General features: G+C 50.0%; 2 protein-coding genes across 5 annotated transcripts in view; one reads left to right on the top strand and one right to left on the bottom strand.

Moving 5' to 3' along the window:
• Positions 1-10,860, bottom strand: part of ARID3B (AT-rich interaction domain 3B) — a 36,405-nt gene extending 25,545 nt beyond the window's left edge. For 2 of the 4 annotated variants that reach the window (XM_086757261.1, XM_086757265.1), the window contains exons 1-3: positions 10,774-10,860; positions 10,177-10,393; positions 7,355-8,031 (exon numbers count right to left, since the gene is read on the bottom strand). In XM_086757261.1, the coding sequence (XP_086613387.1) occupies positions 7,355-7,942 (588 nt within the window). In that variant the 5' untranslated portion in view covers positions 7,943-8,031; positions 10,177-10,393; positions 10,774-10,860. The remainder of the gene's footprint in view (positions 1-7,354; positions 8,032-10,176; positions 10,394-10,773) is intronic. The other 2 variants (XM_086757263.1, XM_086757262.1) reach the window with 2 other exon arrangements.
• Positions 10,861-11,163: 303 nt separating this feature from the next.
• Positions 11,164-13,082, top strand: LOC104485657 (actin, cytoplasmic type 5). Its single transcript, XM_086757180.1, has 2 exons — positions 11,164-11,227; positions 11,599-13,082. Exon 2 carries the CDS (start codon positions 11,610-11,612, stop codon positions 12,738-12,740), a length of 1,131 nt encoding a protein of 376 aa, XP_086613306.1. The 5' UTR covers positions 11,164-11,227; positions 11,599-11,609; the 3' UTR covers positions 12,741-13,082.
• The last annotated feature ends 629 nt before the right edge of the window (positions 13,083-13,711 follow it).

Here is a 13,711-nt window from a genome sequence, read left to right as displayed (position 1 = left end):
TGCTTCCCATACCTGCATCCCGAGATGCTCGAGAGCACAGCAGTAACGCTCCCCCACACCTAGCTAGTGAAAAGGAGCTTAAGGCTGGCTGAAGCCATCGGTGTTTTGCCATATGTCCAGAAAATTGGCAGAGCTGGATATCACCTGGCATGACATGGAGTGATCCGAGGTGAGAGACAGCGGTCAGCATTAGCATTTCCTCCTGTGATAGCTGGAAAGGTTTAAAGCCAGTCACCTCTCCCCACGTTAAGCTATCAGAAGAGATAAGGAGAGCACTTCCCATCCGCCTTGGTGCAAGTGGCAGCTGCCGTGGTGTAAATCAGCAAGGCTGCACTGAAACGCCACATGGGCTGTGGAGACATGAGGACAGAGCACAGGTTTGTTTTGGGTAGCGGAGTTCGCAAAGTCTCGGGCTAGCACGAAATGTCAGCTCAGCAGCCAGGGAATAAAGCCTTATTTATTCAGAGAACAGAGTACAAGCACCGACAGGCACTTTCCCAGGCCACAGCTTTGATCTTGAGGGACTGTTCTGCTTACCAAAACCTTTGGGTCCATGCCAGGGCTACAACCAAAGATACCAAACACTGGCGGCGGTCAGAGCAGCGACTAGAGCACAACTGGAACAGGTAAATCAGTAAAGAGCCCCAGGAAGCTACTGAAGGAAGAGGTGTTCTATATGCAGAATAAACTACATTTTGCACAGGGAGAAAGCTCAGCGGGAGCCTTGGTATCAAGCTTCCTTTCCGTTCCTCCTAGGAAAACAAAGTTACCCTATGCTGAGAAGCCCTCCTCCGTACAAACAGCAGGAACCTGAGAAATCAATATATCCTCACAAGTCATTAAGAGACCTTTGTATAAGTCAGGCAATAGTAGCAGGAAGGAAAAAACACTGTTCAGAGAGGCAGGTCATTCTCTGGAGAGAGTCCTGCCTCTCCCTCCACCCCTTTGTATCAAGGGAATTTGCTGATGTTTGACAAACAGCTCTTGCATTACCATGGACAAGAATTTATCTGGTTTCTTGCAGAAAAACGTGGTAGAAATGGCACTAGCTGTGCTTGAGCCCCTGACGTAAAGCCTGAGCGGGAAGGCAGAGGTGCTGGGAAGGGCTGGCCACCTTCACAGGCTTCTGACAGAGCTAGGAGCCTTCCCCACGCTGCAGACACCTCGGAGGCCAGAGCCCCCCCTGGATCGCCCTTGCCCTGAGAGGCTGCAGGCCCAGCTTCAGAAGCAATTATATCTGGAGCTATTTTAGGATTACTCCCTAACCACCTGGAATATCTTATTAGAGGGAAGCTCAGATGTCCAGAGCAATTTTGGTTTCCAATCCCACATTCAAAAGCCAGAGTTAACCCTTTCCTCAAAAGCAAGAGCTGCCAAGCAGACAGAGAAAGAGACGATGACAAATGCCTTCCTGCTTCATCCAGCCCATTCTTTTGAGGACAAAAACTTTGCAAACAAGCAGCCTCAACCCCTCCCTGCAGGACACCTACCTCTCAAATATTACCATCTCACATGTCTGTCCCTCCCAGAGACTAATCAAAACTCTGTGCTTAATAAAAAAGCAGAGAATGCAAACAGAAAAGCAGCTCCTCATCTCCTTCTTCAGTTTTGCCTACACAAATTGCAGTTGGTGTGCAAACAGGAACATTGATGAGAAACTGGAAATGCTCCTTTTCCAGGTCACTCCCTTCTCCTCCACCAGTTTCATTCAGCTGTTTGAGAGGGGCTCAGCTAAAGTTCAATGAGATTTTACCAGACTACAAAATTGTACTCAAATGTCAAATTCTGAACTGCAGAGAACCCACTAAAGCTTTAATATGTAAAAGAAACGAGAAAAACAACCTCTGGCATGAAACTCAAAAGCACTGTGCACCTCCTTACTGCAGATCTGCAGTTTTAGAGCTCTTAGGCAAGAAATTTGCTGAAATATCCACTTAGGGACAATGCTAAAAGTTGCAGGGAAAAAGAAAGCCCCTCCCCTACCCCATGGGTTAACTGAAAGCACCGAGTCAATGAAAAGGTACAGGGGCAGCAATTTCAGGATTATCAGAGAATCCACAGAAATTCCTTTTGTGGGTAGAGTTAAGCCTTAGGAAGTGAAACAGATGCTATTATAAAGAAAACTGTTGTACTACAAAACGCTGATAAGATCAGGACTACTGCCCTGAGCTGCAAGTTCTCAAGCATGGAGAACCAAGTTATAATTACTGCCTGCACAAGCTGCCTGGTAAAGCTCTGCTGAAATCAGAATAAACCCTTTCCAGCCAGTAAGAACAACAGAGCTCAATTCAATATTTACAAGCTTCCAAGGCAGGTTTTGAAAACATTTTAGTGATTTCAGGAATGGCAGGGAGGCTGGGGAAGGAAAGAAAAAGAAGAGACTGAAGTTAACAGATTAATTACTTTTTTTTTTAAGTTTATTTTATGCGCTCCCATGACCCAGCGACTGCAGCACCAACACAATTCTTTCCAAAACAGGAATCTGCTTCCTTATCCTTAAGGAAAAGTTGGACTCTTTGTGAATGACTCCTATTCACAAATACTCAGAGGAATTAACTAAAATGTAAGTGACAAGAAGATTTGTTCAGTGCTGTATGGCTGTGGGAACAGAAATTCTCACTGCTACACAAGAGTCTCAGATTTACCCTGAAGTGAGAAAAACAACAGTGTAAGAACACAACACATTCGAGCTCTTTCCATCTACCCTTCTCCAGCATTAGCTAGAATTTCTATAAACGGGCATCGAAGGAGCCAAGCTGCAACTATTCCTAAAGAAAAATGCAGCACCCGGACAAATCCCAAAAGGAGCCATACCTTCCCCAGGATATAAACGAGCTCCTCGCTCTGCTCCTGCGCTCTGCCTCCAGATACAGCACTGTCACTGCAATGGAGCACAGCCCTGATGAAACCTACGGAATTGCCTCTTGGGATGGAGATCTGGGGGCATTCTCTGCTGTCTAATACAAGTCATTTCTAGGCCGCTGCCTACAGTCATTATCACAAGCAGTTTCTTGGTTCCTCTCTCCCATACTTTATTTGCTGTATTAAACAAAAAGGTGACTTTGTTGCTCCAGTCGCTGATGCTGCACTTGAACTTACATACCAGTATGAACATCGAGTTAGGTGCTACAGCAGAAGCAGACTGTCACAGGCACGAAGACTTCATCAAAACAAACCTAAACCATGTATTTCAAGAGAAGCAGTAACTAGCAATTTAAGAATTAAAATCTGTTCTTACAGAAAACAGCTTTCAGGAAAAGAGAAACCAAACATCTACCCAATATCAGCTATTAACAAAGAATTCTCTTCCCACTACAACATAAAAAGCACAATACTCAGTGACCCACAAGGAATTAAAAATCCAACCTTTGAATTTGGCCCTGGATATCTGAAATAACTAGGAGGCAAAAAATGCACCGTGTGAAATGCAACTTTTTTATTCCTGGGACCTTCACCTCTCTGGATTAATGAGTATCTCCCGAGCAATACCTCAATACACACAACACTTGAGGCACATACTTAAGGTTATGGAATCTCAGCCACTCATTCCTAGACCCTACAGCAAAGGCAAAGTAATTATTTTAGGCTGACTTATCTTAATAAACACCATGACCTTTGTAAAAGTTTAGGTCAGGATTTTCAGGAGTGACTGGTGATTTCTGAGAACCTAACACGAGACATCCCCAAAAACCAGACCACAAACCACTCTCTGGAAGTCAGACGGCTGCTTTACGGAGACTTACCTTGCTGCATTTAAGAAGGCATTAAGTATCAGCTGATGCCTGAAAACCTTGGCTTTATTTTTACATTCCGCGAAGGAATGCATGCAGTAATGTGCGTGCTGTAGTAACAGCCTGACAAAATTGCTTGCGCCAGTGCTGCACGCCAGCCTCGAGTGGAAAAGGAGCAAGCAGCACCAGCGAGCAGCGGCTGTGGTCCTGGCTGTCCTACACCGCTCTCCCTGGTAACCAGAGACATCGCCAAGCAATGCCAGAACCCACGGGACGAGGACCCGCACCCAGCCATCTGCTAAAAGCAACATTTTCACCCGCGGAATTAAAAGCTCATTTTTTTTCTCAAAGACAGGCAGCCCACAACACCCTTCTTGAGGACGGCTGCGGGAGCCCTCGGCTGTCGGAGCCCTGACGGATTTCCAAGGGATTCAAGCAAGTCCAAGGAACAAGGGAGCTGAGCAACTCCCCCCTCACCTCCCTGAGCTCTTCTTTTAGGACTGCAGCTCCCTGACAAGCAACTCCACTCCCTTGTTGTTTTGTGCTGACAGGATTCCCACCGCCCCTGTATCATAAGCTGAGCCAGCTCTTTTGTCTGCCGGCTTGTTCTACAATTATTTACTTGGCCGTCCGGGACCAAACAGAACAGGGTTTCATCTCGCTGGTAGTTTCCATCTTTCTGCCATCTTCACGCCACATACCTCCCAGGCAATCTTAGCCTTGCACTTTCAAGATACATTTTTCTCCAAGGGCGTCACTCTCAGAAGAACAATCCACACTTGAAAGAAGAAATAGAAGTGACTTTTTCCCCTTCTTCCGCAAGCAACAGCCATTATGCATACCACAAATACTCCCAGGGCAGAGCTGGCTGGAAGCAGCATTTATTAACTGTTATTAGCGTCCATCTCAAGAGAAGCTAAAAAAAGACAAGTTCAGGAATCATTTCAAAACGAAACTGGAGAACACAGGCACTTCTGCATTTGATCCTGTTTTTTTTTCTGCCTAAAACAACCATTTTAGACCAAGACAAAAGAAAAAAAACTAGTATCATTGAAATTAAAAATTTCAAGCAAGGCATGCACCATTTAGGATACAGAAATCCGTGGAGAGTCCACAGTTGCACACACATTTCTCCCTTCTGCTGTCATGCCAGCTAACAGTTCTTGCCTGCTCCTGCGGTTTATTCCCACGTCCATGCAGCTTCCCGCTCACCAGCTCTGAACTGGTATAGCGCAGTTAAATTTTTACTCCCTGGTATGCAGACTCCACTCGTGAATGCAAACAAGTTGATCTGCAATATTTACCCTACTCAAGGTGAATATACTGCACCAGCATCACTGATACTGGGCACTCCAACATGGCCTTTGAGCACGCCGTAACACCTTAACATCATTCACCAGCATGACTATGAATATAAGCCATGCCTCACTGGGGCAGACCTCCTAGCCCAGTACTCCATCTGCAATGACAGTACCAGGAGACAGGATTTTGGGACATGTGAACCAGCCCGCTTTCTGCCATACTTTCCCCACCATCCAGAACTGCACATCCCTGATATTCATTTTCAATCCATTCTTTAACTTGATATCCATTGATTTCTCTAATTCCTTTCTTTACTGTCTGCCCCCCCAGCAGTGAAACAGATTAACAGAGCAGCAAGAGAGCTTTTCTTTTAGTTTTGCTTCCTGGTGAAGCTTTGTGCACTCTGGCTTCCAGAGTAAGTTGGCCTGAAATCACACTAAGCTGCAACCTACTACCAAAATACTTGATTACTGCTGAAACGGGCCGAAGTAACCCGATCAGTATCAGTGCACAGTATGCCAACTGTAAACAGTTGTGTGGTTTTTTTTTTTTTTTTTGCTTTTGCAGATCAGCTAAGACCAGATCTGGCATGCTTACGGTCATTTGTCTTCCCAGAAGAGGGCAAACGGCCTAGGAACCAAGCCTATTAATTCAGTAGGATTCACAGGACTCTCACAAGATAAGCAAGTACTGGAAAGAAGCACAATGCCACACTTGTTAGCACTTGCTGAGCTAGAAAGAAAACCAAAGACTAATGCTAAGTTTATTAGTGTTGGTATTTTTCTTTTTTTTTTTTTTAGAAATTGATCCCCCTAACACCAGAGTCCTGCCTACTATGCTCCACCCAGAGACCTGAAAGAGGAAGTTTTCACCAGTTGCTCCAATCCGGTAAATTCTGAAACAACTTCTCTAGCGACCGTTCCCTGACCGACACACACCTCATTTCCCTACAGCAGCTTGAGTAACTCTTGTTTTCAACCCAGCCCCTCTTGAGAAGCAAGAGCAGAGAAAACACAGCAGCAACCGGTTGCCTGCTGCATCCCGTGCAGCAGGGCTGCTTCACCAGTATGCTTTATGGCACCAGTAGCACAAATGCCATTCACCTGGCAACTTCGAGGAGTTCCTGCCACACACGTTGGCATGGAAACACCAAACTGGGACAGTTTTGCAGGAGCGTACAGGCCACAATAAATGGAATGAGAGAAGAAAGTCATCTTGCTGAGCCTTAGCAGCTCCTCCTTGAACTGTTGCCTGCGACAGTATAAACAAAAGCATCTCATGCATGCAACCAACAAGCTAAGGGGACAGCCTGCCCTGAGCAACCACAGCAAACTTTCCAGCACCTGTATGGTTCACTAGCCACCAGAGAGCAGCTCCAGCTTTTTCATTTCATAGGGTTTCCAGGAGGGAAAGAAAAAACCAGCTGATTTTGTCCATACAAGGTTTCTTAGCTCAAAGAACCCTATCTGAAGCAAAACCTGACCCTCTTCACGCTCAGGCTAACATCTGTAGAAAAGGACAATCGAGTCCAACTTTTTATTTCTATTTAAACCATGCAGTCTTTTGGCTCAGTTTCAACAGACATAAATGCTGTAAATGTCTCTGAAAGTCTGCTCAAGTTAGCTCTGTAACAAAACAAGTGCTGCATTAATTGAAATATCTACGTACAACAAAGAAAAGAATTCATGATCCACTGGCATTTATCTACAAGGAGCAGTAATTCTTCATTCAAACACAGAATTAGCCTACCAAAACCAAGCAGCAGCAAGTTAGCTCCATCCTTCCCACACACGAAATATAAAGTGGCTCTGCTTCCTCACAGCATCAGGGGCAGGACTCTTTCCTGCCTGCCTACACCACCAACCAGAAATCCAGCCAAAGCCGCTGCATCCTGGAGGCCTTGCACAAAGGGGTTATAGATGTCGTATGTGAAATAACTTGAGTGAGGCATTAGAAGATAAAATACAACACCAGCTTGTTCCATTCTGAGTGGCACAGGAGCAGTGAGATAGAAGATAAACGAGCCAAAGATGAAACTTCTATCTCCCCACAAAGGTTCTCACAGATTACGTATCATAATCATCATTAGCTGGAAATCTGTATCTGCAAAGCAAATAAAGTTCTTGTGAAATCTCTTTATAAAAGAATAAATCCGGCAGAGCACACCAGGGAAGCATCACTCTGCACGTGACCGGTTCTTGCACTCTTTCCAAAGCACTTGCAAACAGGCAGTGCTTGTAACAGGACACTGAGCTAAACAAATCCTCCGTCTGACTGAATATGGTCATTCTTATTCAGATGAAAGTAACGTTAACACTGACCTGTTTGAGCTGCTCGTCCAACCGCCAGTTCTGCCGTCCAGACGGGGAACCAGAATACGGTTGCTTAGTAGTGTCTTTACCCTGTTCTTCCTTGCCCTGCTGTCCCCGCTGGTGCCCTGAAGCTGGAAGCGGATTAGAGGTAGAGGTCACTCTTTGGTTGTGATGGGCAACTTTGGGAGCATGAAAATATTTCAGAGCAGAGCAGGTTTCTTTTCCAGTCACATCAGCGCCATCCTCAAGATCGCCACCTTCTAAACCCCCTTCTTCTTCCTCTTCCTCCTCTTCTTCTTCTTCCTCTTCTTCATCCTCCTCTTCCTCCTCTGGCTCTGAATTCATGCTGCTCTGATCAAAAGCTCGCGTAGCCCCGGCTGCAGGTGGGCCTCTGGCCAAGGGACCAACAGCGGAGCCGCCCGAAGCCCTGCCAGATGTGGCTGCTAGGACAGCCTGCTGCACGGCCAGCTGCTGAGTGTAGAGCAGCTGGGCTTCTCTCATCTGCCTCTGCTGTCTCTCCCTGGAATCCATCTGCAGAGGCGTTTGCTGCTTCTGCTGCTGCTTCTGCAGCTGCTCGACCACAGCTTCCAGCTTCATCCCGCAGTTTGCATGGCTGGGAAAAGAGGGGGGCGTTTTTGACTTTATCTGGCAGGGTTCAAGCCCCGACCTTGGGAGACTGGCAGAATCTGAAAGATAGACAAATATTTGTCTGTATGAATATAAAATGCTTTCATCTTTTCCCCAGGAAGAGGATAAATAGAGTGCAAAGCCAATACTCTTTCCTGTGCAGGAGACCGTGAAACAATCAGCTTCATGTTTAACAGCCTCAGGCTCAAACTTGCATTCAATTTTCAGACTGTTTAATTGTATTTTCAAGCTGAACACATTTGCTATAACCTCAGTTTCATATACCCCAAAGACAGCATCTGAAATGCCTTTGTCCGCTGTCCCAGCGGTTCATTTTTGGTCAGAATCCTTCCACGCTTCCCAAATAATTACTTTTCAAATGTCAGGTTTTACATCTAGGGTTTGGTGCTTCTGAAACCGCTACCTTAAAAGGAGATAGCCAGGATGATAAGCCTGACCATATTTCTATTACAATACAGGCAGGAATTTATCACACACCAGTTACGTCTCAGTTCTTTTACGCTTCCATTACTTTATTAAATTCTTCATGCTTTATACGTCTTTCTTAAAAAGCCCAACTACATTTAGCCATTATTTTTTCCCAAGGAGATCGAGACAAGAGCATAGCAAAGACCACGGCAGCCTGAAACACACTGCTGCCAGCACATCTCAAGGCCCAGCCATGGCCTCCCTTCGATTTTCCCAGCCGAAGGACCCGAGAGCTTTCCTGGCTCTCCATTTTGACCTGCTGCAAGCCCACGCTGAGCCAGCACTAGCCTCCTCTTGAGCAAAGACCAACACAACAGACTGCAGCTGGAAACACAGCTCTGATCTACAGTAAATCCTAGAAAGATGACTACACCTTTAATCCCCGACCATTAAAAACAGCATGTGTATTTTGGACTGTGTGTCACAAACTGGACCTGCTGACAAAGACTCTCCTTCTCAGCCTTTTTTTTTTAAAGTAAAAAGATGCTTAAGCAGATCTCACTTGCTGCCCTTCAAGGTTCATTGATATCAAAATAGAGTCAGCTTGGAGAAACAAAGGAAAGGCCAACTACAAACAAGCTACAGAGTCTCCTGGCCACCTCCCACCACCCTGTTTACAACCAGCACGGTGCTATTCAAGCCACACACTTGAAAAAAAGAGGCTATTTTGCTCACACGCGTTTTCAAGACAGGCACAGTTCTGTTCTAAAACAGCAAATAACCTACCAGGTACCAGTTTTAAAAGTGAAAGACAACTTCCAGTATCCCTAGCGCAACTCCAAGTCTTCCTCTAAGGTGGTCAGACCGCGTCTCTCGTACAAAGCGCCCTCGAGCTACGATGCCCAACTCATTTTTCCTCTGCAAACTCTTCCCTGTGCTAAATAACAGCCCATCACCAAAATGAAAAGCCTGGCCGAGGCATTTGCATTTTTATCTAGCAGGCAGTGGTATAGCTTTAGCTTGCAAATGAAACAATATAAAGTGGATTAGTGGTTTGAATGTCAGGAGCAATAATGCATTACCTGCCAGCTGAAAAGAGTCTTAGACTCGTTTGAAGGCACAATACACCATCTGGCCTAGCTCCACACACACACTTGCCCAGTAGAGCAACAACGAACTGGTGTGGGTGTTGCAACAGCAACCATAAAGCAGACTGGGTGTTAGGGAGCCTACAGCCCACACCTTGCTGTATATTGTTGCACCTGAGGTGCGGCGAGGTGTTGCCTCTCCTGCCTGGGGGATATTCAGCAGGGCGTGCAGTTAATACACGCCTGGGGCACGTGAAGGAGAATAAACGACCTGCTACTCGGTGAACACACCGAGCAAACACACCTCAGGTGCAGCAACACCCTGGTATGCGGCGCCCGCGTTATTTCCCGGAGTTCAGGTACAATAGCGTGTGACAGGTTACGGCGGGATTTACGCGCCGCCGCCGAGGGTTTGCATCAGAGCCCACCGCAAACCTCGCCAGCCTCCAAGAAGATGAATTTTGGATACGGCAAACACGCCCTCAGCAAGTATCGATGTTATCGTGGAGAAGCAGCCAAGTTTACAGCAAGTTTTAAGCCAGTGAGGAGGGCGCATCGCACACAGCAAAGAATTAAACCACAATATCAGCACTGACTTTAAGAGAACAACCACAACCAGACTAATAAAATTAAATCATTCAAGTTTTTTAGCGTCCATTTTACCCCTCAGCACGGATATTTGCTTACTTTTTGTGCCTCTCCCACCCAAGGCAGTGAAAGGACTCAGTTTAACCTTCAGGTCCTCAGCACCAGCCTTTGTGCGGCTTTGAATCCCTGGGAGAGCAGTTTAATTGAAGAGCCCCTTGATTGGAATTTTTAACTAGCTCTGCCCGCAGTCTAATAGGGAAAGCGCCTGCCTCCGCGCCAGCAGCGCTGGGAAAGAGGTTTTCCAAGTGGAAACCACCTGAAAGAGTTAAAGCGTGAGACGGGCGGCCGAGGCCAGCCCCGAGGAGGGGAGAGGTCTCCCGCGGTGGTAAACAACTCCACCAACCCCCCCCCACCCACACCGCCCGGTTTTACTGGAGACTCCGGTGCCCACCACTAAACCACCGACTCCCCCCCTCCACCTCCCTCAAGGGGACCCACCCGGAGCAGGGCGGCTGTGCCCGCCGGCAAGCCCCGCTCCCCCGGCCCCCCCAAACCGGCCCCACCCGCCCGAGCAACCGGTGAGCTCCAGCCCACCCCCCTCCTTGCCTCGGTACCGGTCCGGTAGCGCCCTCTCCCTCCTCAGCTTCCCCGGTACCACCCGCCCCCCCCCCCCCCACTCCCCACCGGGGCCGTTACCTCCCGCGGGCCCCAGGAGCGGGTGGCTGCCGGCCCGTGCGCGGCCGCCTGGGCTCCGCCCGCAGCACAACCTCTTTTCCTTTCCTCTTCCCCCCCCCCCCACCCCCGCCCCCGCCCCAACCCCCGCGCCGCCCCTCCTCAGCCCGGCCGGAAACGGGGCGGCGGAGGCGGCGCCCAGTAACGGAAGCGCCCGCCTTACTTCCGGGTACGGCCCCGGCGAACGGAAGGCGAGGGAGAGCGCCCCGCACCCGGAAACGGCCGAGGGGGAAGTGGGAGGGGGGAGAGGGAAAAAAAAAAAAAAAGGGTGGGGCTATGAGTGAGCCGGGAGCCAATCAAATAGCGAAGCAAGGGGCGGTTTCCGGTTCCGGGGGGTATAAAGGGGCGCGCGCGTGGGCCGCGCCCGGCAGTCGCGGAGGAGGCGGCGCCGGGGGTGCGGGAGCGGGAGCGCGCGCAGGTGAGCGCCGGGGCGACGGCTCCCCCCCCCCTTCCGGTGCCTTCGGGGTGGGGCTGGGGGGGTCCCCGCTGTCCCCCCCCGGGTGTGTGTGGCGGGGTTGGAGCGGTCCTTTGTTCGCTCAGGTCCCTGGGCAGGGGGTGGGAGGGGCAAGGGTGTGTGTTTTGGGGGGATAAAGGAGAATTAACCCCCGCGGTGCCGCCGCTCAGGCCCTCGGGGCTCTGCGGGGCCCTCCCAGCGCTGCTGTTGGTGCCCCCTTAGGGTACTAAATCCTCCCAAACCTGCAGCGCGTGAGGGGCGGGCGCTAGGGGCTGCTCCTGCTCTGTCCCCTCCGAGGAGGGGCTCGGTGACACCTCTGTCCCTGCTCCCCTCAGGCCCGGTCAGCATGGCGGAGGAGGAGATCGCGGCGCTTGTGGTGGACAACGGCTCTGGCATGTGCAAGGCGGGCTTTGCAGGGGATGATGCCCCCCGTGCTGTGTTTCCCTCCATTGTGGGGCGCCCCCGGCACCAGGGTGTCATGGTGGGCATGGGGCAGAAGGACAGCTATGTGGGGGATGAGGCCCAGAGCAAGAGGGGCATCCTCACCCTGAAGTACCCCATTGAGCATGGCATTGTCACCAACTGGGATGATATGGAGAAGATCTGGCACCACACCTTCTACAATGAGCTGCGTGTTGCCCCAGAGGAGCACCCTGTTCTGCTCACTGAGGCTCCCCTGAACCCCAAAGCCAACCGGGAGAAGATGACCCAGATCATGTTTGAGACCTTCAACACCCCAGCTATGTACGTAGCAATCCAGGCCGTGCTGTCCCTCTATGCCTCTGGCCGTACCACCGGCATTGTCATGGACTCTGGGGACGGTGTCACCCACACCGTGCCCATCTATGAAGGCTATGCGCTGCCCCATGCTATCCTGCGTCTAGACTTGGCTGGCCGTGACCTGACCGACTACCTCATGAAGATCCTCACAGAGCGGGGCTACAGCTTCACCACCACAGCCGAGAGAGAGATCGTGCGGGACATCAAGGAGAAGCTCTGCTATGTTGCTCTGGACTTTGAGCAGGAGATGGCCACGGCTGCCTCGTCCTCCTCCCTGGAGAAGAGCTATGAGCTGCCTGATGGGCAGGTGATCACCATTGGGAACGAGCGTTTCCGATGCCCTGAGGCCATCTTCCAGCCCTCCTTCCTGGGCATGGAGTCCTGCGGCATCCACGAGACCACCTTCAACTCCATCATGAAGTGTGACGTGGACATCAGGAAGGACCTGTATGCCAACACTGTCCTGTCTGGTGGTACCACCATGTACCCCGGCATCGCTGACAGGATGCAGAAAGAAATCACGGCCCTGGCACCGAGCACCATGAAGATCAAGATCATCGCCCCGCCGGAGCGTAAATACTCCGTCTGGATCGGCGGCTCCATCCTGGCGTCTCTCTCCACCTTCCAGCAGATGTGGATCAGCAAGCAGGAATACGACGAGTCTGGCCCCTCCATCGTCCATCGCAAGTGCTTCTAGAGGGACTGCTGGCAGTCACCCCAGGGCCGTCCTCGCCAGGACGGGTCCAACGTTGGACCGGAATTGTTCGACTGTTACTGATTTTGTGTTTTAACTCATTTGTGGAGGTACTGAGTAGTGACGTGTGCGTTTTAAAGGCCCCTTAGGCTGTCGCTCTCCTGTGGCCGGCGAGCTGCTGCTCCTCCTCGCAGCTCCCTGGGGCTCGGCAGTAGGCGGAGGGTTGGTCACTTTTCCCGTGTAACACTGGTAGGATGCCACTCAAGTTAGACTTTGTCACCGTTAGGTTTCTCACAACTGACTCCTTTGTAGGAAAACAAATAAACTTCTTAGGCTTCAAACCGGTGAGAGGTTATTTTGTGTTCTTTTGGTGGGGGGGGGGGGGGGGGAGGCTCTTAATCTCCTTGCTACAAGGAGTTGTTGTGCGGTACATGGGTTTGGGCTCAAACCTGGCCTGTAACTGCGTGCTTAAAGCTTGGAAAAACAAAATTTGGGGTGAATGCTGTACAAACCCTGTAATGGCACCTTGTAAAGCTGCCCTGTGCTGCGCAGACCATTTTAAGAGCTGTCAGGGAGGAAAGCTTGGCTGGTATGTGGCTCTTGCAGCCTTTCTGTACTTTCATGGTAACTTGGCTTTTTTTAGAACACAAACAGCTCTTCTCGTCAGAAAAAAAGTTGGCGCCTTGGCACTGGTTTTGGTGACCAGAGGAGCAGCGGCTTCTCCCTTTTTTGGGAGAGGGTGACAAGATGAAGCAGCAGACAGTGCTGGAGCTCGCTTGGCTAGTGCCTCCTGCCCTGGGAGGCTGTCTGCAGGAGCTCCTCGTCCGCGGGGAAGGGGGCAACCACTTAATTAATCGTCATTAATTGACAGACAGCTGGCATGCTTTTAGGAATAGGCCCCGGCCGCGGTGGGGGAGTGTGCCCCTCCCGCCGCCCTCCCGTATTTAAACCCTCAGCCGGCTGCCTATTGGCTT

Source organism: Chlamydotis macqueenii, chromosome 12 (genome assembly GCF_036417535.1).
Source record: "Chlamydotis macqueenii isolate bChlMac1 chromosome 12, bChlMac1.mat, whole genome shotgun sequence".
In the NCBI taxonomy this organism is placed as follows: Eukaryota; Metazoa; Chordata; class Aves; order Otidiformes; family Otididae; genus Chlamydotis; species Chlamydotis macqueenii.
The sequence above is the reverse complement of the archived record's forward strand: the minus strand, read 5'-3'. Positions and strand labels throughout refer to the sequence as shown.

Bases quoted from the DNA above. Each gene is read 5' to 3' on its own strand.
- LOC104485657 (XM_086757180.1), top strand. From the start codon at position 11,610: ATGGCGGAGGAGGAGATCGCGGCGCTTGTGGTGGACAACGGCTCTGGC.